Raw genomic sequence first — 13,999 nt, forward strand, 5'->3', positions numbered from 1 at the left:
TCAGATTATGGAGACAGTTTTCTCCCACTCGCTCTCATTCAATATGCCGGCATTGTTGGACAGGATGTCTATTCCTCCGAAGGTTTCTCGGGTTTTCTGAAAGGCAGCTTGAGAGGGTTACCTGTACAGGTGAGGGTCTGTCAGAGCGCTGGACAGGTGAACACTGCATGCTTTTCATGGCTGTGTTTTGATCTAAAAAAAACAGGCTTAAATGCAGTACTGTGTAAATAGTTGAGCTGCAATGATTAGTCAATTAATCGATGCGTTGCCAACTATTAAATTAATCGCCAACTATTTTGATAATCAATTAATCATTTTGAGTGAGTTTTTAAGAAGAAAATGTCCAACTTCTCCAATTCCAGCCTCTCACATGTGAATATTTTATGGTTTCTTTAGTCCTCTCTGACAGTAAACTGAATATCTTTGGGTTGTGGACTGTTGGTTGGAACAAAACAACCGAGAAAATAATTGACAGATCAATCAATAATGAAAATAATCATTAGTTGCTGACCCCGGATTAGTTTAAAGATTTAACTGCAACGAGTTAAACATCAACGAGATAAATCATTTGCTTTGGATTAAAAATACAGTGCTTTAAACCCAAAGCGCTTATTTCCTCACACTGGTGGCAGCAAGCTGCTATGTGAGGAACTTGTCTAACCACCACCAGCATCAACAAGACTCCAGAGTTTTGCTCAAGAACTTATCTATCCATCTGTCAAACCTTTGGCCCATTACACTGTCGAGGGATTTAACCCACTGATAAAAAATAAATGGATTTGAAAAGGTTGTGACTGAATACAATCACACTGGCCAAGACAGTTGGAAAGGATTTAAACCTGTTTTTTCTATCTGATATGACTGTATTACTGGCACACCACAGGAGTTAAGGAGAAGTTTTACCACAACAATCAGCCAATTCAACGGCTAGTTAGTTAGTGTTGCACATTTAAAAGCTAATGCTATGTGTCACCAACGCCTTGCTAATCACAACAGCCACAGCAAAAAGCTGCAACCACAGCAACAGGCCCAGTGTTTCGGTTTAAGGAGTGACCCTGATAACTAGCGACTTTCAGCCAAATGTGTCATGGTTGAAAACAACACTAAAAGCCTTATCAATTTTACTTTAATCAATATATAGACATCTGCTTATTATCTAGGCTTAACAGTTTACATAAGTTAAAATGTGTTCAACCAGATGCATCGAGCATTTAAGTTGCCTTGATTTAGCCTTCTTTCAGTCGACATCTAAACACAACATTATAACTAAGCTAACATTAACACCAATTTACCACCATCGTTCTCAACCTACTGTGAACATTACAACATTATAATAAAAAAAAACAACAGGTTCTTGGAATATTACAGAAATATGTTTGATGAAACCACGTGGAGTCTAATTAATTGCCATTTTCTCATGTCTGTCCATATTTATTTATTTATTTATGATTTTTTTTTTTATTATAGGCTAATTATTTAATTTTCAACTTATTTTGAATACTGTCTCGCTGCATTGATTTTATTTTGTTTTCATCCCTTATTTTTTTATTTATATAGTATGTTTTGTTGTTATCAGCACTCGTGTATTGTGTTGTGTAGCCTACTTGTTTGTGCCTGACATAATATGTACAATTTTTTTTGTTGTTGAAGAAAGTTTTGTATTATAAAAAAAGATCCATTCACAAAGAAACATACGTGTCTGGTGTAGCTAAACTGGTTTGCCAACTGCTATGAGTCCCGTTCTTGTTTCAGCGTCCGACCTGCGGTCCATCGATCCCGCAGCCAGGTGATTGAGACTTGTAATATGTCATATCATATTTAGATTATTTTCGCATTATACTGTTATTATTATCAATCTCATACTATAGGCTATATGATTATCAGGATACGATTTGTTTCATGTAATGCTGTTTATACTTAACTTCTATCCTGGAGATCAATAATGTCTTATTATGTTCATTTCGTATCTTTTATAGTTTTCATTAAGGAGGACAAAAACTGTTTCCGCCCGGTTTCGAACCGGGGACCTTTCGCGTGTTAGGCGAACGTGATAACCACTACACTACGGAAACTGCCATGCCTTGAATTAAAGGGCGACTTCATAAAAAATAAACATGAAGCCCTAAAAAAAGGGAAAAGCAGTAACAAGTAAGGAATGATGTCAATATGTCATTGTCAAGTTATGGCTTCAAATGATGGGAAAGAGCCGATAAGGTGCCTGAAATAAAAGATTAAATGAAATATAAAAATGGCAGGTAGTTTTAAGAGAAAATAAAGGTTGTAGGAAAGATTTTGTATCAAGACTTTTGGCCTGAGAAACTCTGTTGTTAGAAACAGTGACAGCTTTAAATGACAATTATACCTTTGTTAAAGTGAGTGAGACCTTTCGCCCATTACAGTAATGCAGGTACTTTATACAGCGACACTGTTCTCTTATGTCTGTGTGCGACTATTTGTCTCCACCTAGTGGTTGACTCTGATTAACACCCTGATTTCTTTATGCATGCTGCTCACAATCACAGCAGTTCAGTGTTCTCTGACAGTATTGTACCATTTAGATTGGTATCTAGTTATTGATGCACTGTTTTCTACACAAGCACTCTGTGTTTGTTTATACGCTCAAAAGCAGGGTGTGACAGCTAGACTACTAACAAAAACTAAGAAAAAAGAACATAATTTAACCCTTACATTACTTTTACACTGGTTTTCACTTCATGTCCTGGTCCCAGATTGACTTGCATGCAATATGAGGTCAGGTTTAACACTGAAATGGTACAGAGCATTTGCTGTTAAGGCACCTCAACTGTGGAATGACCTGCCTGACATATTTTTCTTTTAAATTGCTTTTGACAACCAAGTTTTATCAAACGACTTTCTTATAATTTAATTTTATCTGCCTAACGTGTTTATATACAGTATGTGTATGTATGTGTATATATGTTATTAGGTATGTGCATATACAGCTCATATGTTTTTAGATTTTTCAATTATTGTGGCTCCTATCTAAGTCTTTCCAGAGCAGTCATGTTGCACCTCTTTAGTAGTATACATTACAAGCAGCAAGAAAGAGCAAGTTTTGGTATACTCTGTAACTTTCTGACAGTGGCACAGACTTAGAAGTAGGCACAGCACAGGAAACAATAGACTGTACACTGGCTTCAGCAGGATCTGCAGGATTTGGCTGAGGGGCCACTGTGTTTTCGATGGCCTGATTGTGTCCTTAGCTTGGTCAGAACTGTCAGGAGATATTTTTGTTCTTCGAGGCAGTAAATGACAACAGATGTGGACACAGATGAGAAGACCCTGAGAACAACACAATTCTTTGGAAGAGAAGGGGAGGAGACTTTCAGGTGACATTTCAATTCCTGGACAACCATGTTGTCGAAAGCTGGGTCATATTATTGTGGCCTGCAGGACCTTTGCAGAGTCAAACTGCTGATGCAGGTTTGTCAACAGTCTTGTGTATCTTTTCACAGGTGTGATCATCAGGGGTCATAAAAGAATCCAGAGGGTTTTTTTAAATTTCCTGCATAATCTCTTATCCCACACTCAAATCAAGTTAGTGACATAAACACTAGGGAGGAAGAAGAAGAAGAAGAGGAAGAAGAAGAAGAAGAAGAAGAAGAAGAAGAAGAAGAAGAAGAAGAAGAAGAAGAAGAAGAAGAAGAAGCTGCTGCTGTTACTGCGCATGCGTAGTCGGGCGCCGCTGGTTGTGAGAAATTATGGCCGTTGCGATGCAGACGGAGGATTTTCCTTACTTGCCTTCGGGGCCGGCGGAGGGTATGGCCTGTTTCTGAACTACTTTAACGTTTTTTTCAAAAGAATAATGCATTAATGCACTCAGCCACTGTCGTAGCGAATGTAGAGTAAAATGCCAGTGTTGTCGTTAGCTCCCTGCATGCTAGCGTTAGCCGGCTGTGCGGGATGAGCGGAGCGGCTGTTAAAGTGTGCTAAACCGAGCTAAGCTAGCTGTAGCCGTTTGGGCTCCAAGGTCGATGAGGTGCATGTCTTCATCTGCTGTCAATACAGAATGATTGTGCATCAATTCTTCTGTCTGTGGAGCAGCGGAGACTGAGGGAGACATTTTTAGATTTGGTCCTGCAGCCACGCCGGTATTAGGATACATGCGGGTTGCACCTAGCGCCGGTTATACAAGCAAGACACGTTACTTTTGAACTTTTGAATGGACAGCATTGTAGCAAAAAAGTTGTCTCAATCTTATCTTAATGAGAGAATGTGTCTAATATCTGATTTGCGTTGAATTTATTCTACCTCTCAGTTGTGCTGTCAGCTTTGTTTTGATGTAAATCCTTTTGCCCACTTCAATTTCAACCCATGTATTTAACTTTCATGCTGCACTACTGATGTGATTGTAGCAAATATGCCCAAACTAATTGCAAAACTACAAGAAACACAGTCTCAGCAGCTTATTAAGTGTCTGTGATTTGAAATATGATAGAGTAGATATTATTAGAAGTCTGGTTCATCTCAATATTAAGATGTTTTCCTTCTCTGATCTGAAGGCTAGATTCCAGTCGGACCAGTTTATCAAACTGTTGTTAGCTAGTCTAGTGAGGTGAAGAGTGTATGACACTATCTGCTTGGTTATTATATACAAATTACCAAAAAAAAAAAATCCTCAAAAACCCTCTCAGAGTGACTATATATGTAATTTAAGGGTCATGCTCAAATTATTGTGACATTATTGATATATGTCAACAGTGTCATGATATGGTGCTAATGGGAACAGTGTGTCCTAATAGAAGATGTAAACAGATGTGTTTACAGAGCTGTTTAGTGTGTGGAAAGGATGTGTACATATAGAATTTAATCACATGTAATGTTGTATTTATTACCTTTATTTCCCCCCTCTCTTAGTGTGTAGCTTTTATACCATCAGATGAAGTTATTAGCTATATTTTTATGGAATATCATATAAAGCCAGTTTATTTATAGAGCACATTTAAGAACAACAGATGTTGACCAAAGTGAGTTACAGAGACATTTAAAATATGATGATGATAATTGTGACAAAAATAAATCTGTAAAAAGCTATCACGTCGTCAAGCGGACTCAAAGGCAGTTGTAAAAAGGTGGTTTGTTAGCCAGGATTTATAGATGGAGAAGATCCTGGAGCAGCAATGGAAAGAAACTCACTCACTTGGTGTTATATCAAATCTTAAAACATTTAATGAATGAGGCTATTTGTTTAAACCATCATCCAGTAACTATATGGTTAAGAAGATGAGACATCAGTATGATTCAGCTCAGCAGGTGTTTCAACACATTGTTAGTTTGCTACGCAGTAAATAATCAGAGCAGCACAGGAGAAAAAAGAAATCTAATTGGGAGATATGCATCACTGATGCAGCCTGTGAGAAAACGGATATCATAACGTTTTAATTTACTGCTGTTCTGTGGTGTAACTAACTGTCCTGTCATGTCTGAATGGAGCTGTAAGGAACATTCATGTAATGGCTGACAAAAAGCCTTTACTTTAATGGATCAATTAAGCCAGCAATGTTACTTATTCCATGTCTGAAAGGGATAAAATAAATAGTGCTCATAAACCAATGTGAAAAGTAAAAGGCATTATAACATTTCATGTTCCTACAATATCATATCCAGCGAAATTTAATCCCCTTACTTAATACTTGGCTCAACCAATATATCACCAGTTATTTTTGTTGCGTATCTTTGGGCTGACACTTTCAAGGTAAATTAATTTCCCAGAGTGTTTTCAGCCAAGAATAATGGCTCTGTCTCAGAGTTAAGGCCTAAAATGGCCCGTGAGGCCTGTGCGGTTCACAGATGTTGATGTGATGTTAACATATCCTAAACAACAGGAGTCTTGCCTTTACCAGGCAGGAATCACTGACAATGAAAAAGAAAGCTGTTTTTAAAAGAGGCTCGTTCTCAAACACCCTCATGCCCTTGATAAATGAAAGAGTTGTTGAGCAGAATTGTTTGAACAGTTGCCACAGATATTTCTCATCATTCTGTTTTAATTATATTTTCCCAGAAGATGTAACCTGATTTGAAATCTCCTGTGTCTGTCTTCCCCCCCTGCAGTAAATAAGATGATAAAGGAGCATGGTGACCTGTTTTCTGACTCCCAGTGTAAAGTCTGCAGTGCTGTCCTAATTTCTGAGTCTCAGAAGTTGACTCATTATCAGGTCAGTGAGCTCACAGTCTGCTGCTGCTCTTTCCACGTCATGTGACTCAACTTATTTGACAGCGCTACTATGCTCAAGGATGTGGGGGAAAGCTGCATAATTATGAGTTAAAAAATATTATAATCTAATGCACTTTACATCACATTCATAGTTTTATTATTACTATACCAGTTAAATCCATAGTAGCCTGGCTAGGTAGTATTGTTGTGTCATATCACTTCGTTTATGAATCATGATAATACTGTTAAAAATCTTTAGAGCAGCAGAAATGCACATGGCTAAAAGCAAATTTATGTAAAAAAAAGAGCAGAGATGCAACATAATCCTTCATTGAATCTGGATCTGATTCAGCTCAGGTGACAATGATCGATCGAGCATCACATCGTATGTTTGCATTGCAGTAATCGATCAGAGTAGCAAGTCTCAGTGTTGCAAAAACATAAAATACTCTGAATTCTTAGAAGTTGGGAAGAGTAGAGGCAGTCAGTCACAGTCAGGAGGGTGTGTGAGTATTAGTCACCATGTAGACAGCTCTACTAGTCAAACACCAAGCCAAAGTTAGTTTGATAACCACCAGATTGTTAGTTCATCTGTTTTAAATTGCAGTAAAGTTGATCACAGAGAGCAGAAGAGGACAAAACCAGATGAGAGTCAGCGGAGCAAGAGGACTTTCTGTCCTACCGCTGACCAGATGTTTGCTATGATGCAAGTTTCTGTAGTTTGCCGACTGAAAAGAAGATGACGAAGAAAAGATTAAGCTGTCTTCCTGTTGTTCAGATGTTTCTTTGTGGACGGAGATATTTATGAATACGACCTGGAAACTCTAGCACGGACGTCCTTCGGTTTCACACATAAACAGCGTTTTAAAAAGAGCCGGATAAGTGTGGACATAGTCTAAATGTTTGAGTACTAGACTGGGTATTGTTTTTGAATTTTTTATGATATTAATACCAGTATGATACATGGGTTTTTTTTAGTGTACAAAATGTCTCATAACAAATTAGAAGAGCCCATAGTGATGCCTCAAAATGGATTATTTTTCCTGAACAACTTTGAAAAAACACAAAGATATTTTGATTTATAGTGATGTGAAGCAAAGAAAAGCTACAAGTCTTTGTGTTTGAGAAGATGTAACATGTTAGAGGATAGACGACTATTACTGTTAGTTGAATACTTTGTCATATTAAGTTTATGTTGTTTAATAGATTCATGTTATTGTGTTTCTGTCTGATCAGGCATCATACAAGGAAGCTTGTCTTCTGTATCAGTGACAGTATGTTTAATGAAGTGCATTGGGGTGTTGATGTTTGTTGTTCACTTTACGATAAACATTTGTGCTTGTCCTTTCAGAGCAAGAAACATGCCAACAAAGTGCGGCGCTACATTTCCATCCAAAATGAGAAGGAGCCAGCGTTGAAAAAGTTCAAGTCAGAGTCATCTGACAGTGTGAGTGAAAAACGCCCAATTAAAGTAATTTTATGCCAAACTGATCTAATGCTCCGAGGTTCTCTTCATTGGCCATTCATTACTTTCAAAAATATGTTTGCTCCCGAGCAAAGTGAGCATTGGGATCTCTCAGGGGGTCTTCAACGTTTTTTGCTCGAGGTTTGTGAATTTTAAGACCAACCCTGAATGCTCCCGCTGCTTTTTTTCTCCCCGTTCCCCTGCAGCCACAGCCGGCTGCTACTACGTTGCATTTATACTGAGCCCGCTGACCGGCCTGCAGTGGAGTCTGTGCCAATTAAGGCTGTCAAGTTTTCAAAAAAATTTTAACAAATTGGAATTAATGTGTAATTTGTTTACGCAGGCCATGTAGCTTCTCCTAAAATACTTGAAATACCCGAGATGTATTCACTACCATTAGATTGAACTCTCCACTGTCCAGTTTTGGGAAATAATTTAATATATTTTTTTTATGCCTCTTCATATAACTGCATTGTAAATTAATACAAGCAAATAACAAGCGAGTATTACGCTGTATAAATTTCAACTTGTGAAAGTTTACAAGACAATTGGTTTATCTGAAGGTAAAGTTCAGGTTTATTGTTTTTTATGAGGCAGTTATTGTACATTAGCACTGCCTCTGTGTACTTTTGGGTCCTTATGTGTAAATCATTTGCATCACTGCTCACTGCCAATGCTTGAAAGCTCAGAAAAAGCTTTTTTTTTTAGTTCAATTTTTCTCTCTCAGAAAAGGCCTGTTAATGGACCTCATTAGTTGTGAAAAATTAAATATGAGCATATTGTGTCCTCTTGTTTTCTGGAGTTTGTACTGTCAAGTTCAACTTGCAGAGTTCAAACTCCCAAGGATACAAGTTTGAACTTCGCGTTGTCTGTATTGACAGAGGCTTGAAGCCCACTCAGAGCAACTGGTGAATACCCCTTAAACATCTCAAATGTCAGTGAAAAGCCAGCACAAACTGTCTAAATTTAGAAAGACAGAGAACAGATGTTCAGAGTGATAACATACAGTTAATCCCTTTTTTTTTTTTTTTTTAATGGGACAAATGATGCGTCTTGCAGCCATTAATGATTCATGTTTTTGTGTGTGTGTCTTTGTCAGGTGGACTGTAACAACGGAGACACAGACCGGTCGAAGGTGTGTCATGTATGTAACATGACCTTCTCATCTCCTGTGGTGGCTGAGTCTCACTACCAGGGCAAAGTTCACGCCAAGAACCTGAGACTGAAAACCGTCGGACCCCAGACACAAGGTGTGTCCATTTTTTAAAATCATAATTTTATTCATAACATCCAGCATTTTACCTTCCATCATCTTTATCTAATTTTATGTATTGTTTTTATCTTATTTCCTGTGTGAGAGTATTAACATGTTTTCAGTTGATTCTAAATGTACCATACAGATAACATTTAATAACAATTGTTTTTATTGTGTTTCCTCTTCAACAGTAGCCTCACAAACAACACCAACAGTTCCGCTGAAGAAGAAGCCCGCGGATGATTCGAGTACCGCCCTGGCAACAGGCGACAACAACAACCCGGACCGTTTCTGCTCCATCTGTCAGGCGTCCTTCAACAACCCCCTCATGGCCCAGCAGCACTATGTGGGCAAGAAGCATAGAAAACAGATGACGAAGCTCAAACTGATGGAGACGTACGGTCCCTCCACAGCACCAGGTCAGACTACAGAACCAGGAAATCATGAAATTGTATTTGTTGAACTGCCATCATCACCCAGTAGTGGGTCAGATTTAAATACAACTAACCTCTTATTTTTTCATGTGTCTACAGCTTCCACACTAAAGGGCTACCCATGTACCATCTGCAACATTGAACTAAACTCTGTGGAGCAGTACCAGTCTCATATCAGTGGTGCCAAACATAAGAACCAGTAAGTACATGCATTTCTTTTAGATTTTGGTGAAAAAAAACTTTGTTAGCCTGATAGTCAGACTGAGCTGCCATTTCATACAAATCAGTCTAAATAATGAAGCTTGAAAAATAACTAAATGATTAATCAATAATCAAAATTGTTGCTGGTTATTCTTCTGTCTGTTGATTGATCGACTTTGTTTTTGTTTCAGCTCTAATGTCATGTGATGCCACTTCTTACTCATAATAAAAGCTTTTGTTTTAGAGTTGCTTCCTTTAGTTGGGAACACTCGCCACTACAGTTCTGTCTTTGACACCAGAGTCTAGTAATACAAACAACTGTAACAAACAAACATGTTTGGTTCCCTTAAATTTTATTTTCTTTTTTAAACAATTGCGACGGGGAAATGCAGTGGAGGTTTTACATTTGAAAAATAAACTCAGTCTAAACTTAAAATGAATGTTTCCTGTGAATGTGCCACATCTGCCTCCAGCAACACTGCGTCCTATGTGACCTTTATTGAGTCTTTATTGTCCCCAGAAAAACATAATTGTCTTTAAAACAATCTTAAAAACGTGTTCTGTTTTTTTTTTTTTTTGTTGTTTTTTTTTAGAATGAAGAAATCAGGTCTGAACCCTGCAGAGAACCAACATGCAGCAGAACAATCGTTTGGTGGTGACAAACAGTTTCCTGCCGAAGATGATCAGTATGCCACCGAGGACAAAAAGTTCAGCACCGGCGATGACGAGTACGCTGCTGGAGACAACAACAAGTACGCTCCTGAGGACACGGAGTACTCAGAGGAGTACCAGTATACTTGAGACTGGGCTGGAAGATGGACTGCTGAGGATTGAGTCAGGACTTGGAGTGAAACACAACAACCAGCCCCTTTAACACATTAACAAAGCATCAGCCTCCATGGACCTTCAGTTCCTGTCTGAGTCTCTTCTCCGTAGGTTTCCCCCTAAAACAGGCGACTCTCCGGTTCACTGAGCCCCAAAGTGGAATTTGATCACTTTTGGTTCCCAACCCAAACGATTTAAAGAATGTGTTTTTTTTGGCTGGACCACAACAACGGGGCCAGCCCTATGAACGTGAAAGGCCCCGCTGACTGACTGAATGATGAAGTTACACTATTGGTTGCTGAATGCCGCCACTTCCTTGTATCTGTTTCACATGAAAAGCCCTCTAGCTTTTAACGCACAGTCCAGCCATACACCAGGTTTTGACCTAGTCCTGTTAAATTTAGTTTTCTCCGCTTTCTGAAAATAGCTTTTGATGTGAGGAGCAGTTGTACCCTTCAACATGTGATCACGGGTTCAGCAGTGATGCAGCTGTACCCACAGTCACCACAAAGAATGTCTTTGAGAGTTCAACTGGCTTTTCCTTCCGTTACAAACACATGTGCTGACTGAAAACCATCCTCCATATCCATGTACATTAAGGCTGGGTAGTGTGTGAAATTTATCAAAGCTGGTGCTGATATAACATTTATAAAATGATAAATAAATGGGCAAAATTCTGATTTCAATGGGTAAATATCTGATCGGAGAATACATAAATAAGACTATAAATCTCTTCAGCCATTGTATGTCAACTACTGTTTGCTACAGACCCATTTTGGCTATTTTGGTTTGATGCCCAGCCTTAGTTTACTTCCTGAATTGACAGAAACTTGTATCAGCAGCACTGAAGACATTATTGGACACAGTAGGGTATTTTATTGTTCAACCCCTACTAACTTCTAACCAATACTAACGTGTTGCACCAGGAGCCAAATGTAACCAATTCAGAGCGAAACTGCTTTCTAGCTCACATTTCTAGCTTCTTCTCTGCTCACCTGAATATTTTTGGTTTGCATCTCCCGTGAATGTATTTATTGAGACGTGCTCAACTCCAGCTCTAAATCTGGTGTCAAGATGGGAAAGTGAAATCAAAGGCAGTCACTTAATATAACTGCGCGACTGATTAAAATAAATCCCTTCACATGTGAGGGAGGGGGGGTGGAGGGGGTTAAGTTTATGGAGTCTGCAGCCAGTTTTGATGATGTCATTGCTGTGCAGACAGATGGAAACAAGTCTGAGTCTAGATACTGCATCTAGTCTGTTAAATCTGATGTTATTAGTTGAATTTTATCGTTATTTGGTTTTACAGTTCCTTTTATCTTTTTTTATTTAAAGCTGAAATATCTCCAGAAAGATTTTTTTTGTCAAATGGTTATTTTACTAGATTTTCTTATTAATATTCTGGACAATGGTGATATTTCAGTTCTTTTTAGTTTTTATTATTTGCTTTTTTTTTTAAAAAAAAAAAAATACAGTCGTTTTCACTGTAAAAAGACAACCCAAAGTTTTGCAAAACTTGAGGGATTTACTTTTTAAAAAAATTTATTATGGTCAATCGTGTTTTTGTTTTTTAACACCACTAAACATAATATTGTGACAGTGGAAATCTTAACTGGAGGCTCATCAGTAATTGATAAAAATTACAGGGTTATTGTCACCTCAGGGGGCCTGAATTAGTTCCTCAAACCCCAAACTGTCAGTGATTGTCAAAAATAAGCATTTTGTAGAAGTTGATGTCATTTTATAAATATTGTGTCTTTTTTTCATTTTTCAGCAGTAAAGGCAGTTTTAAAGGACCAGTGTGTAGGATTTAGTGGCATCTAGTGGTGAGTTTGCACATAACAACCCCTCGCCGTTCCCCCTACCTTCCAAGCAGGTAGGAGAACCTACGGAGGCCGCATAAAGAAGCAGAAAACCCCCCTCTAGAACCAGTGTTTGGTTTGTCTGTTCTGGGCTACTGTAGAAACATGGCGGCCTCCGTGGAAGAGGACCCACTCCCTATATAGATATAAAGGGCTCAATCTAATGTAACGAAAACACAACAATTCTTATTTTCAGGTGATTATACATTAATTAAAACAAACTTATGAACATTCTGTTCCGCTTTTGCCAAGTCTGTTCTGCTAGATGCCTCTAAATTCTACGCACTGGACCTTTAATTACAAAGTGTCATGGAAACCCCCTACAGATTTTGGTGAGATGAAAGGGATTATGATGAATATTATGGATCCTCACATTTCAAAGGAAGAACTAAAACAGCTGTGAGTCAATGAAAATATAAGCTTTTTGTACAGTTAAGTTATATTCTTGCTTTATTGAAGGTTGAGAGATTTTTAAAAACCTTCTCTCCGAGTTGTCCAAAATGGGGTTTTGTAAACTCTAAAAGAGACTGAGAGATGCTTTCTGAGCTCTGTGATTACCGTCAGCAGCAGAGAGTATATTATTTACCGGAGAGAATTTCAAGAGTGATGTCAAATTAGGAAGTGATGTCAATATTAGAATATCAATAACAATTTTTTTAGTCCATTTGTCCTCAGATGATTGGATGAATATTTTAGTATTGAATGTCTTCAACTTTCTGGTTAAAGAAAAAAGTGTTTTTTTGGATGTAATTTGTACAAAGAGGGCTCATACATACTGTATAGTACATGGTGTATAAAAGACATTGCCTTTTTGTTTTCACCCTCATCGTTGGCGTGTTAGGTGTTTTGTGATTTAAGATTTACTTTCAACATAAGTTGTGTATACTTGAGGGACAACAATTGCCACAAAGATGTGCATAAAGTGAAGAAATGTTTTAAGAGAGTTTGTTTGTTCATCTTTTTTTTTTTATTTAACATCGGCATAGTTACATAATTTATCCACAGAAAGCACTGAAAAGATTATTTTTCATCTGTAAAATGTAATACTCATTACATATCCTGGTCACAGTTCTGTAAAATGTTGTTTATTTAAAAGAAAAAATTATATTGACCAATATAGTATTGTATTTTCTTCTCGGGCTACACTAATGAAGTGTCTACCTTTGAGCAAGGCACCACAGTAACTTGTTTTCCTGAAGGATTCAGCATTAAAAAAGGCCTTTCAGTGTTTGCACCGTCAGACACCTTGACATCTTTCCAATACTTTACTTTCCAATGCTAATTTCTGTCCTGCTAGATTTGTCTCGGTCAACTGTAAACACTTAAGTAGAAACCCGAGTGAGTAAATGGTAGCAAATCTCTGCAGCTAGTTTCCAAAAGTGGAGGCTTTAAGAATGACATGTTCAACTATAAAATACAGATGAAATGGTTGCGTGTTCACAGACTTTGGAACAAATAAGTATCACATGAATGTCTGAAAATAATTTACTCAAAAGATAAAATCAAGTCAAGTCCGTTTTATTTGCATAGCTCAAATTTAAACTCTATAAATTTGCCTCAAAAGGCTTTACAATCTTATTAAAATTAACATGAAAAAAGGAAGAAACCTCAAGCAGAGAAACGGAGCAGATGCACGAACATGTAATAGATATGTACAGAGCAGACAGAAATAACAAACAGTAAAATTACACTACAAAGAAAACATAATGAGAGAGAGACAAAAACTCAAGGATAAAATACACACAGAGGGACAAAAGGAAGAAACTGATCAAACTAATCAAC

General features: G+C 37.7%; 1 protein-coding gene and 1 non-coding gene across 2 annotated transcripts; one reads left to right on the top strand and one right to left on the bottom strand.

Annotated features, from left to right (window-relative positions):
* Positions 1 to 1,999: 1,999 nt before the first annotated feature.
* Positions 2,000 to 2,072, bottom strand: trnav-aac (transfer RNA valine (anticodon AAC)). The gene has a single exon. It is a non-coding gene; the product is annotated as a tRNA-Val (tRNA).
* A 1,554-nt stretch (positions 2,073 to 3,626) lies between these two features.
* Positions 3,627 to 13,336, top strand: znf346 (zinc finger protein 346). Its single transcript, XM_067608629.1, has 7 exons — positions 3,627 to 3,780; positions 6,073 to 6,176; positions 7,527 to 7,622; positions 8,740 to 8,890; positions 9,087 to 9,314; positions 9,429 to 9,528; positions 10,124 to 13,336. The coding sequence occupies exons 1-7, from the start codon at positions 3,723 to 3,725 to the stop codon at positions 10,329 to 10,331; spliced, it is 945 nt and encodes a 314-aa protein (XP_067464730.1). The 5' UTR covers positions 3,627 to 3,722; the 3' UTR covers positions 10,332 to 13,336.
* Positions 13,337 to 13,999: the final 663 nt, after the last annotated feature.

Source organism: Thunnus thynnus, chromosome 13, assembly GCF_963924715.1.
Source record: "Thunnus thynnus chromosome 13, fThuThy2.1, whole genome shotgun sequence".
Taxonomy (NCBI): domain Eukaryota; kingdom Metazoa; phylum Chordata; class Actinopteri; order Scombriformes; family Scombridae; genus Thunnus; species Thunnus thynnus.

Coding starts and splice junctions, on each gene's coding strand:
- znf346 (XM_067608629.1), top strand. CDS start 3,723: ATGGCCGTTGCGATGCAGACGGAGGATTTTCCTTACTTGCCTTCGGGG. Junction 3,781..6,072: donor GCCTTCGGGGCCGGCGGAGG/GTATGGCCTGTT, acceptor CCCCCCCTGCAG/TAAATAAGATGATAAAGGAG. Junction 6,177..7,526: donor AGAAGTTGACTCATTATCAG/GTCAGTGAGCTC, acceptor TTGTCCTTTCAG/AGCAAGAAACATGCCAACAA.